The 16,641-nt window shown below is 38.9% G+C and overlaps 1 protein-coding gene across 1 annotated transcript in view; it reads right to left on the bottom strand.

The window, feature by feature from the left end:
- The window catches only part of Aldh1a2 (aldehyde dehydrogenase 1 family member A2), an 81,497-nt gene that overhangs the window by 26,825 nt on the left and 38,031 nt on the right, over positions 1–16,641 (bottom strand). Inside the window, exons 2-7 of the mRNA XM_048424040.3 lie at positions 14,485–14,589; positions 14,175–14,315; positions 12,087–12,216; positions 5,749–5,810; positions 3,745–3,873; positions 3,512–3,625 (exon numbers count right to left, since the gene is read on the bottom strand). Coding sequence (XP_048279997.1) covers positions 3,512–3,625; positions 3,745–3,873; positions 5,749–5,810; positions 12,087–12,216; positions 14,175–14,315; positions 14,485–14,589 — 681 coding nt within the window. The remainder of the gene's footprint in view (positions 1–3,511; positions 3,626–3,744; positions 3,874–5,748; positions 5,811–12,086; positions 12,217–14,174; positions 14,316–14,484; positions 14,590–16,641) is intronic.

Below are 16,641 nucleotides of genomic sequence, written 5' to 3'. Positions count from 1 at the left end.
AGGAGAGTTTTTGTTTGCCACAGGCTAATTTAACTGATCCTCAACTGTTTAACTCCAGGTTCTTTGCTTGTTATGTATCTGCATAGCTTTGCTGATGGAAATTAATTTGGTCTAATGTGGCTGAGTATTATAATCCAAGGACTAGGAAGAAGATTTTAGGGAAACAGCTACAGAGAAAACCCTCTCATTTATCTATTCCCACATGCTTTGTACTCATCTTAAGTAGCCCAGCAAGGACAAGGATGTACCATGTTCACCAGTCATTGGGTGATAAGATCCAGTATAGGCAGGCTAGACCTTCAACTATGGATGACATTAGGAAATCAGACATACACTGACTCCTCAAGAGGTCCCATCTAGTGTGATAAGCTTTTAAGTTGCGTTTGGCTCCCTTCCCATCTTTCCATAGCATTCCGAAGAGACTTTGCTGGAAAAGTGCTGGATTGGTATATAAGCTGAGGCTTTGGAATTTTAAATGTCTGTCAAAAGTAGGATTATTGGAACTTTAATTCCAGTATCAGAGAGTGGCAGATAAATGACCTGTACCAGATCAAACAAAAGAGGTACTAAAGATGCAATCCTAATTTGAATTTTAGAAAAAATGAATTGGAAACACTGGTGAAAGCCTTTCAGAATTAAATACTTTTAAATGATTCTTGCAATGAAGTAATTTCCACTAAAAAATTTGCATCATCTAAAAATATGTTCTTTGAGAACTGGGCACAGTGGTTCACATCTGTATTTCTTGAATTCTCTAACCTCAGGCTGTAGGACTGTCATAAGTTTGAGGCCAGCCTGGTCTGCAGAGTAAGACTACTTCAAGCAACAACAAAACAAACAAATGAATAGATAAGTACCCCCTTTTGAGATGCTATCCCAGAGTTCAATGAACCCTGCCTGCTACAGACATGTACAAGCTTGTGGTCAGAAAGCAGCACATACTGTCTGGCACAGGGGCATGTAGCAGAGGCAAGTAACTTAACCTTCCCAGCTGAGTTTAACTTACCCCTGCACCTCCTCCGGCTGCTGAGGTGATGTGGTGGGACGACAAGCACTTGGCTGCCATTACTTGTTCAATCAATATTGACTATTAATATCCAAAGATTAACGCCTTCATAAGAACCATTCATTTTCTACAGTTTTATTGAGATTCATTTCATACCCTATAGGACATTCCTTTTGATGTATGCAATTTAGACATTTTAGTTTATTAACAGAGCTATGTAACTCACACAAATAATTACCGCTATCTAAACACAGGACAGTACAACACAAGCACAAAAAATTCTATATCCACTTGGTCACTCAGCCCCTGGAAATCACTAATCTGTGATTTGACTCTGTACATTTGCCTCTCCTAGACACTTCTCAGTTAAGTAGGACTATAAAATAATGACATAGCTTGACATTACTGAATTCTTTAAGTGTCATGTCTACACAATTGACCCATGCTATATCTATATCTATATCTATATCTATATCTATATCTATATCTATATCTATCTATCTCCATTTTAATTATTGAATAATATACCATCTGAGGATATATTACATTTTGTCAATTCATCATTTGATAAACATTTGGGTTGTCTCTACTTCAAAGAATAATGTTATAAACAGTTGTGCATAAGTTTCTGTGTCGGGTAGACTTTTGTCAAGTGCTCTTATATGTCTACTGAGATGAGCTCATGACTTTTGTCTTTTATCCTACTAATACAGAGTGTTAAACTGATTATTTTTCTGTAGTAATCTAACATTTTATTCCTGGATAGATTCCTATTTGGCTGTGGCATATAATCCTTTCTAGATCCTGCTTCATTTTGTTTGGAAGTGTTTTATTCAGGATTTTTGCCACCATAGTCATGTGGGATAAAGATGTAGGTTTCTTGTGATTCTGTTAAACGGGCTGCCTGTATTTTTCCCTCAGTTTTTAATTCAGAATTCTTTCCGATGGCTTGGTTTGTAGATACTACTTTCTAGTCTGGTCCTAATTGGATGCACGTGTTCTTTAGCATCTAGTCTTTAGCAAATACTTTGAAAGCAGCAGACTCAGTGCATCCAGGAAGAATACTTCCCTTTCACATCCACATTTTGCTTTGTATGTTTCATACATTGCAAAGTTATGATAGCAAGTACAAGTCAAATAAAAGTGACTTTGGAAACAGAAAATAAACTCTTGACAAATATAAAATTCAATCACCCTTAACTCTAAATTATCATTCATGTCTATTAATCTAATACGAAATCAGTAAGAGTCCATTTAACTAAATACCATTAACTTTGCATCACCTGACTTTAGAAAGCTTCTAGACCTGCTGTCAGGTGTGCTGGCCATCAGCCACATATCACTATGGAACACTTGCAACATGCATAATGACACTAAGCTGTGTTATAAATGTAAATCATACACCAGATCTCAAAGACTTCACAGGGAAAAGAATGTAAAATGTGGAGTCACTAATTGTATAGTGATAGGCTAAAATAATGTTTTACAAATATGGTATTAAAATGTTACTAAAGCCATTTGTTTCTTTTCCATTTCCTACTCTAATTGACAGACACAGCTCTCATTCTTCCTACTAGGTTGCAACACTGCAGACCTGAAAGATATCTCACATTCAGTGTGGCTGTCATCCATGAAGTTCCAACAAAGATACCTGTAACTCTGGAACAGTGCAGGTTTACAGAACAGGAATGAGAACAACATTTCTAGTTCCACAGAATTCAAATTTCAGCATCTATGAAAAAAGTTTTACTTGTACACAGCCTCACTCATTAGTTTATTTCTATCAGGCATGCTCGGCTTTGGCATAGTGGGGTAATGCAATGGAGAACACATATGGCTTGCAAAGTCTCCAGCACTTATTACCTGGCCTTTCACAGAAAGCTGTGCTGACCTCTGCTCTGTAGCATCCATATGGCTTATAAGGCAGTCAGTTGCCACTTGCATCTACAGACCCCGGTGACAGGGAAAGAAGGGAAGGTTGTCCCTGTATTCTCCACTAGGCTAGTTCAGAATTCCAGCTGCTTTCCTTGCTTCTGTTTTATATTCCTGACTACAAGTAATGTCCAGAGCCTCTGAGGTAGTTTTTACACAGACAGAGTCACCAGTAGTCAATGTGCATCTCTGCTTTCACACTCACTGGTGTTCTACAAATGAGACTGATGTTGCTCCTTCACCGTGGGTGTTGAGCCTATGGGTACTATTTGTAGCATTTATTTATGTATTTATTGCGTATATGTATGTACACACACGTACACCAGAGGACAACCTCAAGTGTCTGCCATTCCTCAGAAACAATCACTTTTTTTGTTTTGTTTTTTGAAACAGAGCCTCTTCCTTTTCCTTAAACTTTCCAAGTAGCCCAGGATGGCTGGCAAGCAACCCGAGACCTGCCATCTCTGCCTCCCCAGTGCTGAGATCACAAATGTGCACCACTGCACCTGTATTTTTGGTAAACCCCTTTACTCATTCACAGGACTGTTCCTCAGTGGTTTCCCGGGTACTTACCTCAGTAGAGCCTGTAAACGCAATCTTGTCTATGCCAATATGAGAAGCTATTGCTGCCCCTGCTGTTGGTCCATACCCTGGCAGAATATTGACGACGCCAGGTGGAAAGCCAGCCTAAAGAACACAAATTGGAGGACAGTATGTGTGAGCATCCCCTTGTAGGTCGGCTGAACGCTGCTTCACAGGTTCCACAAGAAAGAGGTGAGGAAACCCCCGAGGTCAGTTTTTCCTACCTCCTTGATGAGGGCTCCCATGTACAGTGCGCTGAGTGGTGTCTGCTCTGCCGGTTTGATAACCACTGTGTTCCCGCAGCACAGCGCGGGAGCAATTTTCCAGGTGAACATCAGCAGGGGGAAGTTCCACTGGAAGGGAAAAGCAAGGTTAGCAGGGGGGATGTTCCTTCATTACTTTAATTTCCAAACTGTGACTTGTCAGATTTTGAAAACCGTCCTTAACATAAATCCTCTCCACTGCCAAGTGTAGACCTTTGGGGTTCTGATGACATCTAGGCTCTGGCCTTGAAAATCTCTTTCTCTGTATGGTACACCCCAACCATCCTAAAGAAACCATCCTAAAGAAGCTGAAAGGGAGTAGGGAGTCATTTTCAATGTTTGTTTAGCTTTACTTTTTATTTTGTTTACATATTTCTAAAATTGGGCTTTGTTCCAGAATTTCAGTATGTGAATTTTCCCCTAAATTTAGGATTTTTACACCAATATTTTCACACTGGTATGAAAATGTTTTATGTATATGAACTAGAAACTAAAATTCTACCTATCAATTATTTTTGAGACAATGTGAATTTCAATGTGGCATTTTTGTATGTATTGTCATAATGTACAATTATAAATTGTAGAAAATGTAATTATCAATGAGTATACAAAAATTTCATCAGCCTCCTTCCTACTACAAAATACACCTACAGAAACCAAACTAAAATATTTTTATGAATATATGAACATAGGGATTAACATGGTATAAACTGATTTTAAATATTAAGCTTGTGTGGGCATAAGCTCAGGCATGGACTCCTAACTATCAAGTATCATTAATAATTTCATTAAGGAAGAAAACAGCACTCCTGATCCTCTGGTTTCAGCCCCTGACCACACTGTGTTTGGGCCTGAAGCCTCAGCTGCCATGCTTGAAGGATTCTCACTGGCTCTAGCAAGCTGCAAAAATATACAAGTGTCTTGCCTTCACCAAACACCCAATTTCTTTCCTCCTTAGTTGTTTATAAACTTAGGAGTCCTTGGTGATGTTTTAATTCCATCTACAGTGTGTAAATCTTGGAGGCAGTAATTGAGGGAGGGGCTGACAGGCGTTCTTGTCTTGTGAGGGAAGCTGCCACTCTGAGGATGCTTACAGAGAAGGTGGCAGACACAGGGGAGGGGGATTCCTCCTTTCTTCATTCTCTAATGAAGGTCACGAATAAACCAGAGTTTATTGATCATTTAACAAATACTAATAAGCCCCTAAGAATCTTTGGTCCCAAATTCAAAGATTATCCTTGAGTCTTTCCTCTGTTTTGCAAGAGAAAACTTCTTGTCTTATCTATATTGAGAATTTAATGTCAGCACCCCCTGTACCCCTCCCTATTGAAATCCCAGTTGGAACTATGAGCCAGTACTGTTAGAAGCTTGGGTGACGCCTTGTATTGTGCCAAGGGTGTGTATGGGAGAGAGCGAAGGACAGTGTTTAGTGTTCCAAACCAAACACTAGTCACTACATCTATTTTTCTTTACAAGACAGAAAACAGCAGGGAATGGTTTCAATTTTGATTGTGATGTTAACTGTACTGCTGTGACTTCTGGAGCATCTTCTCTCTAGATTCTTGTGAAAACAGACAGTGGGAAGTAAGGGATTAAGAGACCATATAAAACAATATGCTGGCAAGACGAAACACAAACAAGCAAATACAAGCCCACATTAATTTCCCATAAGCAGATAGACATTCATAACCAAGGGTGGGTTATTCATACACTGTACTTTGCTTTGCTTATTTTTATCAGGAGAATTCGTGACTTGAGAACTCAACTCGTGGTAATAGGCCCGAAACACTGTTCACCTGTTCAAATAAGCATTTACAGGGAGGCTGTGAGAGATGTCAACAGCATGAGCTCGAGTTCTTCTTCCCAGTGATGGAAAACACACATCACCAAGGACCATGTTTTATGTGGCTTTAAGAGAATTGGGTCAAATGAAAATAAATATGAAGTGTGAGAAGATACACTCACTGGGATGATCTGTCCACACACTCCAATGGGTTCATGTCTCGTGAAAGTAAAATAGTCTCCATCTGGAAAACAAGAAGCATGATCACTCCACAAAACGGTTTCTGTTAGGGGAAAAATTCAGAGGGAGAACTTAGGTCCTCCCTAAACTTAGGTCCTTCAGTGAAAGCCAGAAATGAAGTTGAAGTACATACTACTCGCCATGCACCAACACTGGTATTTGGTATGTGTTCGTGTGGGGGTGGCTACAGATAAACCTACCGCGTGGACAGAATGTCAGATGAGAGGACATTTATGACAAAATGAAACAAACCTAAGATAGGCAAAGCAGTCATGAAAGAGGAACCTTAAAACTGGAACACATTAAAAACTCAATTTTATCTTAAATACATATAGAATAGTTAAACTGTTTTAAATGCTAAAGTACCTCAAGCTTTTAAACAGCTTACTGGGTCTTTTTCAAAATTAAAAGCCACTAAGCGAAATGCTATTGAGAACATTTTTTATTCCAGGCACCTGGAAAGTGTGAGGAAGGAAAGTAAGACATATTCCCTCTCATGCAATGCAGTTGTCACAGGCACAACCTGGGTCCTGGGAACACAGGCAGGCCCAAAGTTCCACCTCAGTGAGGCATGACAAGAGGATGCCCTTGTACCTTAGGGACTTGGAGGAATAGCTGGAGACACTGACCAGCCTTGATTATCTTGTAGGAATAGTAGGCAGTTTGAATAATGATCTAGGAAGCCCAAACCAAATTTTTTAGGAAAATGCTGTTGCTTTTTTTTCTGGGTACGTTTAAAAAGATAATTGAACCACATCTTCGTTTTCACTTCTGATGCTGGCCTCTGGTCACTTCATGAATGGTTTGTCTGTCAAAAGCAGAGCCCTCAGTTCCCAAGGAAAGTGAACCTACAGCTAATACTCAGGGAAGCCTCCCTATTGGAGATGGGATGAAGGTGGGGACAGGAGGGTGTGGGTGAGACAAAGATGAATGACTCATTAAGTTGTTTATCCTTGTCTCTCAACACATCTTAACCACTGACGTTTATCACCCAGGCTTGTTTTAGCTAAGTTCAAAATTAAGTTTTTTTAAATAAAGTTTCTTTCTGCTCATCCCCTTCCCCCACCTTCCCACCTCCACCCTTCCCTGATCTCTAGTCCTTCTTCTCCAAATTAGCTGCTATCTATGGCTTTCATTTCTCTAAGGAACTTTCACTTATAGGAAAGTTTATGTGGAGCCTCTCACACAAGTGCAATCAAGCTATTGCCTCCCCCTCTCCTTTCTCATGTAAAGCAAACTGCAACTCAGTCCTGGGCTCGAAAACAGGACTGCGGTGAACTCTCCTGAGGGTTATCAGGTGGCTTTCTGCTTACTCCTTACTTGCTGTAGACAACGCAAAGGTATGTATCTTAGTATATCTTTGGGATTTATTGATTAAAGTATATGTGTCTTTAATGCTTTATTAAATGTTTGCCAAATCATCTTTTATAAAAGTTATAAAAAATTCTAACAACATGTTACAGTTTCTACTCTTTAATCAGTTTTCTGAATATCTGAATTTTAGTCAATCTGAAAGCTGAAGAATGGCAAATTGTTCTAATTTTGAATTCTGTTTGATATGTTTAATGATATTTAAGGATGAACATACTAACCATTTTCAATTTTTCTTCAAATTTAAAACCTCAGCTCTTTTTCTTTTGGGTCTTTCATTATTTTAGGTGTTTGAGGAACACTGTGACTATCAAGGTAACTGGTCACTGCCATATCATTGTGGCAATAATCTTCACCTTGTCTCTTGGGCTTCTTTAACATGTACTGTCTTAAATGGAGGAAAGAAAGGCAGGCAGGCTTTGTGCAGGTGGGACAGGGAGCTGGTATGTAGAAACTATCCCTAGGATGGCAATATTTAGTTCAAGTGGTACTTTAAAGTTCAACTTGACTGCAGGGCGGTGTTAGCACATGCCTTTAATTCCAGCACTCAGAAGGCAGAGGCAGGAGGATCTCTACGAGTTCGAGGCCAGACTGGTATACAGAGTTAGTTCCAGGACAACTAGGGTTATTACACAGAGAATCCCTGTCTTAACACCCCCCCACCACCACCACACACACACAAGAAGAAGAAGGACGAAGAGGAAGAGAAGGAGGAGGGAAAGGAGGAGGAGGAGGAGGAGAAGGAAAGGAAGAGGAAGAGGAAGAGGAAGAAGATTCCAATTCTGTATGAGACAAGTCATGAATTTTCTGAAAAGATACCATCAGCTGTGCTAGGACAAGCCACCACTGCACTCTCTAGAAAGGATTTCCATGAGGAACAACAATACTGATGATTACTATATAAAATTCCATTGGCAAGGAAAGCTCCCATACTAAACTATAATTTAGCTAAGGTGATGCACTCAAGTAGCTAAATATAAAGCACTGATTTGGAGGGAGGTATTGATCATTGAGAGGAGGACAAACTACTGCAAGAAGTAAAGGGAAGATGAATTGAAGATCTCGATATTTATTTTAGCACAACTGAAGGAAACAGGTAGTTCAAAGCAAATTCACTAGTCATTCATGTGAGCACAACACAGGGATTCATAGGTTTTCCATCTCCAGCCTACACATGCAAGATTGTAAAGGTATCAGGTGATGTTGAAAGCTACTGAAAAATGAAAATAAGGAAAGGAAAATGTAAACAATAATAGCTTTAGAAGCTGATATTAAGGGGAGTAACTTGACCTGATAATTGTGTCTTAAGAGAAAGAGAGTTATAGAGGATAAAATATACCTGATAATCTGTTCATAGATTTGATACACATGGAGCTAAGGGCTGGCACAGAGAGGGTACTGACTCTTCCAGTCCTCACAGCTGATTTCACTAAGTCCTAAATAAAGATACACGGGGTATCTTAGATCTTGAACTTTTTTCAAGAAAACACTGAATGGAAATAATAAAGAAAGGGCCCTGTCCAAAGGACACCCTCAATTAGGTAGCTGTGATTTCTGGAGAACATGAAAGATATATCTTCTACCAGGCCCCCTGGGAAGGACTGAGGGCATTTAGAGGCCCTTCATAGTTATCAGGATCCTGCTACAAGTCCCCCAAGCATCTATATTAGGGTCACCAGGAGCCAGTCCTTTGAGAGCCAAATCTTTCCCAGTATCACTAGATCAATCGTTTGATTTGCCAGGTTGGCTCATTCCTTAGCAATGAACACCGAGTTACTTGCTAGCCTCATTTCAAGGATAATTATCAAGTGACAAGTTTCAAGGGTTAGTAACATTTTTCTTCACACATTCTCTAAATCTAAGAAATAAAATAAAACAAGTCTACTCACTTACTACTATATGGAATTAGCTTTGCAGGCTACCCATGCTGTCTAGATGCTGCATGGTGCCTCTCACACTTCAATGTTCAAACAAAGCACCCTGTGATCTTGCTGAATAGATTCTGAACCCTCTGGTCATGAAGAATGTAAGAACCTTACAATTAGATAGTCTATTGTGCTATGAACCTGGTTGAACAGTGCATTAATATCTGCTGAGTATGCACACACAGTAGGTACATTAAGAAAAGACTTTGTCCTGGAGGCGAGTACAGAATAAATCTCTTATATTTGTGAAAATTAAGCCACTTCCCTATGTTCTTTGTTGGGAATTTGATAAAATTATACAGGGGAGAAGGGAGAGACAGACAGAGAGATAGAGACAGAGAGATGAAAACAGAGAGATATTAATATTTAGTTAATTAAAAGTTTAAATATTTGGGTAATTCCTTCAAGGAAAACATTGCTTTTAAAAGCAGAGACTATAAATACTTTAAAATGTTTAATGTAGCTTTTATTCTCATTTTATGGCACATCCTGCACATAAAATAAAGCCTAATGATGTAATTATAGCCAAAAAATCTTCATGTGTCAGAAATGAGATTTGTGATATGAATCCCAAGTTCCCGATAACAACCAATGGCATTTTAATAGTTGTAGTGAGTCTTCTGTAGCCAGTATCAATAAAATGAGTTCTTTAGCAACACAAGAATCTACAGCATAATTCAGTGAATGGGCACCATCTTCCTGTCTCTAACATTCACACAGAATTAGTCTGGGGTTGAGGGTATAGCTCAGGGTTAGGGCCTTTGACTGAATTAGAATTACTCTGGAGAAGATAACAAACTTTTAACTAATCCAAGTAGTTAACATTTAGACCAAAAACATAGAACTAATCCATTCTGCACCCTAGTAGATTCCAGTGTATGTAAACACTATGAAGACCTGTCTGAGCATTTTGCCACAGTACAGATTCCGTACAATGAAACTTTACATTAGCAGGACGTGGCACTAACACTGTTTCTTCCAGGAATCTACTGGTAGATTCTAAGAAGTAATAGTACATGTTCCTGAGTCTTCCATTAATAGATTTCAGATCTATCACTCTTTCATTACACAGTCTTGAAAAGAAGTTAGTTTTCTCTTCTGCAATTGATTCCTGTGTCTATAAAGTGAGATCAGCCTTATGGGTCCCTTGGGTTCTCTCTTCAAGAGGTTCCTTAAGAAGAGCTGACTTCACAGCTTCCTGCCACCATCCATTTAGCTCCTGTAACTACCCCAGTTCTTATCAAGTGAGTTCAGCAAACAGCCCTCACTCTCACTATGATTAAACAGAATTTCAGATTTCACCCATGCATTCACTATTGACGGTACCAGAGTGAGTTGACTGAACACAAAAGCTTTGCGTCTGATCATTATCTGCATTTTTAGCTCAGTCTTCAGTTTAACAGGTAAAACTGGAGTAAAATTGAAACAGATAAATAGCTACATATGACCCAGGTAGTTTTTAACCTTTACTATATGTTGGCATATAATAAAGCCATTTTGTAACAAAATTCTGCTTAATGTATGGATTCTGTTTTCCTCCTTACTATAAAATCAATAAAATCAACAGTCATTCAGAGGAAAGTAGGGCACCACAACTCCTCTTTCACTCTTAGCAAACTATAAATAAGTTTGATTCCCATCACAAGGAAGAAAGGGCAGGGAAGGAACAGAGAACTCTTGCTTTGAGTCACAAAGATCAAAAAGGAGGAAATTATACTTCTCAGGGCTGCTACAACAGAAGAGATAAAAAATGAACAAAAGAAAAGTATCCAATAAATCGAAGTAATTATTATTATTAATCATCATAAGTAGGAGTTGCCACAGGAGGGTTAAAGCACAGAATTTATGATCAGAGAGAATGGCTCTACTGAGTGTGGGCCAGGGAATAATGGATAGTGTTATAAAGAAAATAGCACCAGAGCCCTTTTGAATCAAACAGTAGCAGCTAATTGTGGGTCCTAAGAGAGATGAAATAGAGGGTGGTGAGCAAAACTCCGAAGTAAGAGGAAATGGCATCTTGTTGAAGGTTCAAAAAAAATGATCATCTCTTCTCTACTTTCCAAATTCTTCTAGCAAAAGGCTGTCCTTCAAGGCAAACAAGGTAGATACTTGTTCTCTACACCTGATTGCTCATCTATATTCAAAGAACACACAGTTTGGTTCTTAGACCCGAAATTTACTAGTTAAGTAACCTTGTTGAGACACTAAATTCTCAGTATCTCATTAGGCATACACTATTTAATTATAGTTTGTTTTAAAGAATCACAGAGTAAATATACCCTAAATGTAAAAGAACACTTAACATGCTCAAGTGCTATGCAAATAATTACTATTTTTGTGTTATAATGCAAAACAAAAACTGGAGATGTTTTGCAGAGAAACACAGGTAACACATAAAGACCACATAGCCTTCCTAAATTCTGAACTTCACTATGGAAAAAAACAATGAAATCAAATTGATATTGAATTATGATATTACAAAGGACAAATGGAAATGGGATGAACAAATCTGAGAATAAATATCTAAGTAATTATGACCTCTCTTACCTAGTCTTACCTCAGGATCCCCCTAGCTTAGTCTTATTAGACTGACTACCATGAGGTGAGTCCTCATGTCCCCTTCATTTGGTCTCTTTCCTATGAAATTTATTCCATCCAGTTGCTAAAATAGATCTCCTTCTACTGAATCCCCTTCTGCTCCAAACACTTCAGTCCTGAGGATCTAACCTAGCTCTTAGCTAATCTCTGCATGTTATTCCCTAGCTGACTGATAAATTGATTTAAGTGGCTCTCCACGCTTTTATCTATACACATAAAGAGGGACGTTGTCAGGATTAGTGACATAATCTGTTTGGCCCTATACTCAGTTTAAGCTGCCACAAGTGTCTCATAGCTACATTGTATCTGGCTGCTCTTTGTGCTTGGAGAAGTATTTTAGGCAGAGCTCCACATTTTCCTCTTTGATATACTCATGTTTCACATACCTACAGGAATGGTCATTCCATGAATTTTATCAGCCCAGCCTGCATAATATCGCAGGGTTTTGATGACTCCCTGCAAATCGATATAAAAAGCTTGGAGGAATGGCTTTCCACCATTTAGAGATTCCATGGTCTGTAGGAAAAGAAACAGAGAAGAATTAAGTCCTCAGAACTTGGCAGTGATATACTGTAGTGAGTCTAATTCTACAGAAGAAGAAACAAAGAATAGAGGGAACACAGCTAGACATGACTGGTGATGCACACTTGTTCACCTCTGCTTTCCCAAACAGGAAGGTGTCCCGTCCTAACAGACTTGCTTGAGTTACTAGTAAAAGACCACAATGGACATACACGTGCTGTTCTTGTTCCTGTGTTTTCCTTACCCACTGTCCAGATATATAAACACAACGCTTCTTTAATTGATGATAAAGAAATGTTCTGCTTGTCAAACCACCTTCTGTTATATTAATGGTCAGAGTGGAAGGGGGATCTTTTCTGAGAGTGCACTAGTAATTCGAATCCACAAAGAGAAGCAGGGATGTCGGTTTTGTATGCATTCAATGTGGATATAAAATGTTCTACACAGCTGCCAAGACCCCTGCTGAGAAGTGAAATATTCATGGTGCATAGCAAGCTTATTTATTACCACCAAATAAACAAGATCTCCTCTGGGGAAGCCCAGACTTTAACAATTTAAAGACTGGTTTTTGTAAACATTTATGTTAACAACCATTATCTATTAAGAGTAAAGTATCTGGTCCATTTATAAAAATAGCAATAATAAACAGCTTTACATTATAAACATTATTTTAATGACATGTTTCTAAATTGATTAAGTCTGTTACAAAAACAATGATCACTGGAACAATGAAGTAAGACTACTTTCACTTGAGACATACTAGGCTGTTAGAAGTTTAACAAATGAAATAAACAAAATGAATATTTATAATTTCATGTTTCTCTGTAACAGGACATTATATAACATGTACTGGTATAAAATTGTTTAATTACTGACAAAGCTAAACCTGAAATATTTTCCATTTGAAGTTAAATAACACTATTACTGACGGCACAGTTCCCCTACTTATTCCACAAAACAAAGCTCATTTTTAACTGCTACTTGTCACTCTACACTGGCTCACTTTATAAGAGAAAAGTCAATAATTTCCCAGTCCTTCTAAGACCACTTATAAGTTCACAAATTAGACAATACATTCTCTAATGTAGTTAGCTAACAAAGAGTCAAGGTCTACAAGGCAGAGAAAAGAATGGAGTCCAAAACCAACAGAGGACCATCCAAGGATGGATGACATACACTGCCTACATCCCTAAGTGGTTCTTAGCTTCAGAAAGTCTTCATTCTCAAAGAAACTAGCTATTTAGAAAATATTTCTTTTTATTTGAAATGTGTGTGGTGTGTGTGAGGGGTATAAGCACATGAATAAAGATGACTGTAGAGGCTAGAGAGCTGCTTCTCTGGAGCTGGATTTCAGGGAGTTATGAGCTTACCTATCTGGGTTCTGGAGCCAAACTCAGGTCCTCTGGAAGAGCAGTACGTACAGTCCTCAAAGTAACTTTTATTTTAAAAAAACAACAGCAAAAACAACCAAAAGCACCAGATCAGAAGACATTCCTGTGTGTGCTGTGAGTGTATGATAGTTCTAGTGAGACGAAGTGGCAATCTGTCTCATAATTATAGGACATGGTAGAACAAATGGAGTAGAATGCATGAGGCTCCACATCCTTCTTTTCCTATTTGATTTGAAAAAAAAAAAAAGCCGCTTGGCATTTGTCTTTTGCAAACAGCCTGGAGGTTCTGTTCCTGATGTTTTTGTTTTGCTTGTCAAGTGGATGTGTTTTGCTTTGCTTGTGGGAGGTGTGAGGAAATGAGAAGGAAGATCCTTAGCAGTGATGCAATGCTATGGCTTTTTTCCTTCAAACTGCCACGAAGAGCTCCCCAAAGATCTCTCATATTTCATATCCATACTATAGACTTCATTAACTCCCCTACCCAACAACACTTCACAGAGTACATTGTAGTTGAGGGGTCATTTTGGAGTAGAAACATAACTGCTTTCTTAGTTTACTTACTGCAAGAACTGCCCTGTCCCGTTCCACCAAGTCTGCAAGCTTGTCCAACAGACGTCCTCTTTCAGAAGCATCCATCCTTCTCCACACTGAACCAAGAGAGAAGGCCAGGCGGGCTGCCTGCACTGCCTTGTCTATATCCACCTGTGAATTAAAGAAGAGGCTCAATTAAGAGAAACACTCGATATAGAAAAACTACCTGCTGTCATCAAAGAAGTGATGCTTGCACCTAAGTGTAGCATCTAGAACACATATCCGTTGTTTTGCTGTTACTGGTGGTTATTCCACAGGGAATTTTCTAAGCAACACTTACCTTGTCTGCTTCTTGAACTTCACACACTTGCTCTCCTGTGGCTGGGTTGCAGACAGGGAACACTCTCCCACTCTCTGAATTCTGCCATTCATTATTAATAAAGATCTACAGAACGACACAACAAAATGGGATATGAGATATGGGAGATCAGAAGCCCGTCAATGGTTCAGCAGTATGGAGGTGTCATAGTAATATCAGTCCTATACACCTATTGGGACAGACATATAGAATCTGAAGTGTTGAAAGACATTCAAAACAGTACCAAGTCCAGTCTTACTCCTAATGCAGGAGTATCTTCTCTTATCAGTTGCTTCATCCAAAGATAAAGAATCTTAACTTCAGTGAACATCCGACCAATTAGAGTGTCCATCCATGAATAAACAAAGAAAGACAGAGCATCTTGTGTACGATCCCACACCAAGGTTAACAGTATTGGTAGTTCAATTTCTGGTCATTATCTATGGGGTAAAACCCTGGGTTAAAGAGATAATCACTAGAACTTTCAAATCAGTTTCTCTGTTGCAAGACTTAGGGAATCTTCAAGGAACCTGAATATGTCTGGAATAAGCATTTCCCTAATTATAGTCAGCTCTTGAATTAAGAATTAACTATGCTACCTAGTCTAACTACCGAGTTAAACAAGTCATAAGCCACACATGTTAGCAAAACCAAAGAGTTTCTAGAACTTTCAAGCTGTCTAAGATTTTATTAGAGGAATGCTTTTCTTACATTTGAAAGGATTTTAAAGAGCTCATCAAAGTGTCCCATTCCTTAGTTTTTCAAATAACAACACTGTCTACTGGATTCAAGTTTAGTTTTTAAATTTTCTAGTGGAGTGTATTTCTAAGATTGCATGACTTTATTTCTTGGAAGTTTTCTAAAGATCAAATAGAAAATTACTTTAAATTTTTTTACATTTGTTTATTTTCGTGCCTATGCATTTGGGGATATATGGGTGCCCACTGCTGCATGTGTGTGGAGATCAGAGGACAACCTATTGGAGGTCTATTGTCTCTTTCCACTATGTAGGTTTTAGGGATCAAACTCAGAAAGTCAGGCTTGGCAGATAGTGCCTTTACCCACTAGCAAAAAAAAAATTACTTATATTTCAATAGAATAAAACTAACTTTCTTCCTATTGGCACTTCTAAGTCCATTCATCATTTTAAAAATATTTAACAAATTTATAAGAGGAATTTAAAGTCATCTCCCTTTCTCTGGATCTTGAAACACTGTACTAGTTCATTACCTTAGGATTGATTTTAATACCACTCACCAAAGAGTTCCAGTTAAGGCTTTAAAAACAAAAATAAAAAAGCAGTGAGATCATGGGATTGTATAGAAATGAGTAAGTCACCATAGCATACTACCCTTCAGTTTTCTAGTTACACTGACTACAGTCAGATATTTCAAGAAGCTAGAAAATGGTGTAGGAGGCCCTTCTGTATTTATATTGCTTTCATTGGTTGAATAAAGAGACTGCCTTGACCTTTTGATAGGGCAGCCCTTAAGTGGGGAGAGTAGACAGACAGAATGCTGTGAAGAAGGGAAGTGTGGCAGACACCATGCTTCTCCTGCCCAAGACGGACACAGGTTAGACTCATGCCAGTAAGCCATGACCTCGTGGTGAATACAGATTATTAGAAATGGGTTAATCAAGATGTGAGAGTTAGCCAATAAGAGGCTAGATATAATGGGCCAGACAGTATTTAAATGAATACAGTTTCTGTGTTATTATTTTGGGTGTAAGCTAGCCGGGCGGGATGGGACAAAGGGCCGTGCGCTCCATACTACAGTTTGGCACCTCAACGTGATGTACTAAATCCACTTAAAAACTTGAGAGGGCTTAAAATGGAGAGAGAGAGAGAGAGAGAGAGAGAGAGAGAGAGAGAGAGAGAGAGAGAGATTTTAACACAGCCTTTTGCTGTTTGCTGGGGCATGCCGCAGAGAGATTTCCTGACTCGGCAATAGCAGCAGAAAAAAAGCCGAACCATTTTAAAACAAGGCTTCCTGGGCCCTGCTGCCAGTGTGAACTCCAGCTATAAAGCATTTCAATGACATTTGTGGGACCCGGGTGTTTCTGTGCCCACTAGGGTTGGGAGGAACTGGCTGAGACCATGCCTGTGACTCAGCGCTCCCTGCCTGGGCAGGTGGTGGG

This window comes from Myodes glareolus, chromosome 4 (genome assembly GCF_982192425.1).
Source record: "Myodes glareolus chromosome 4, mMyoGla1.1, whole genome shotgun sequence".
Lineage (NCBI taxonomy): Eukaryota > Metazoa > Chordata > Mammalia > Rodentia > Cricetidae > Myodes > Myodes glareolus.
Note: the sequence above shows the minus strand (reverse complement) of the source record. Positions and strands in the feature narration are given on the sequence as shown.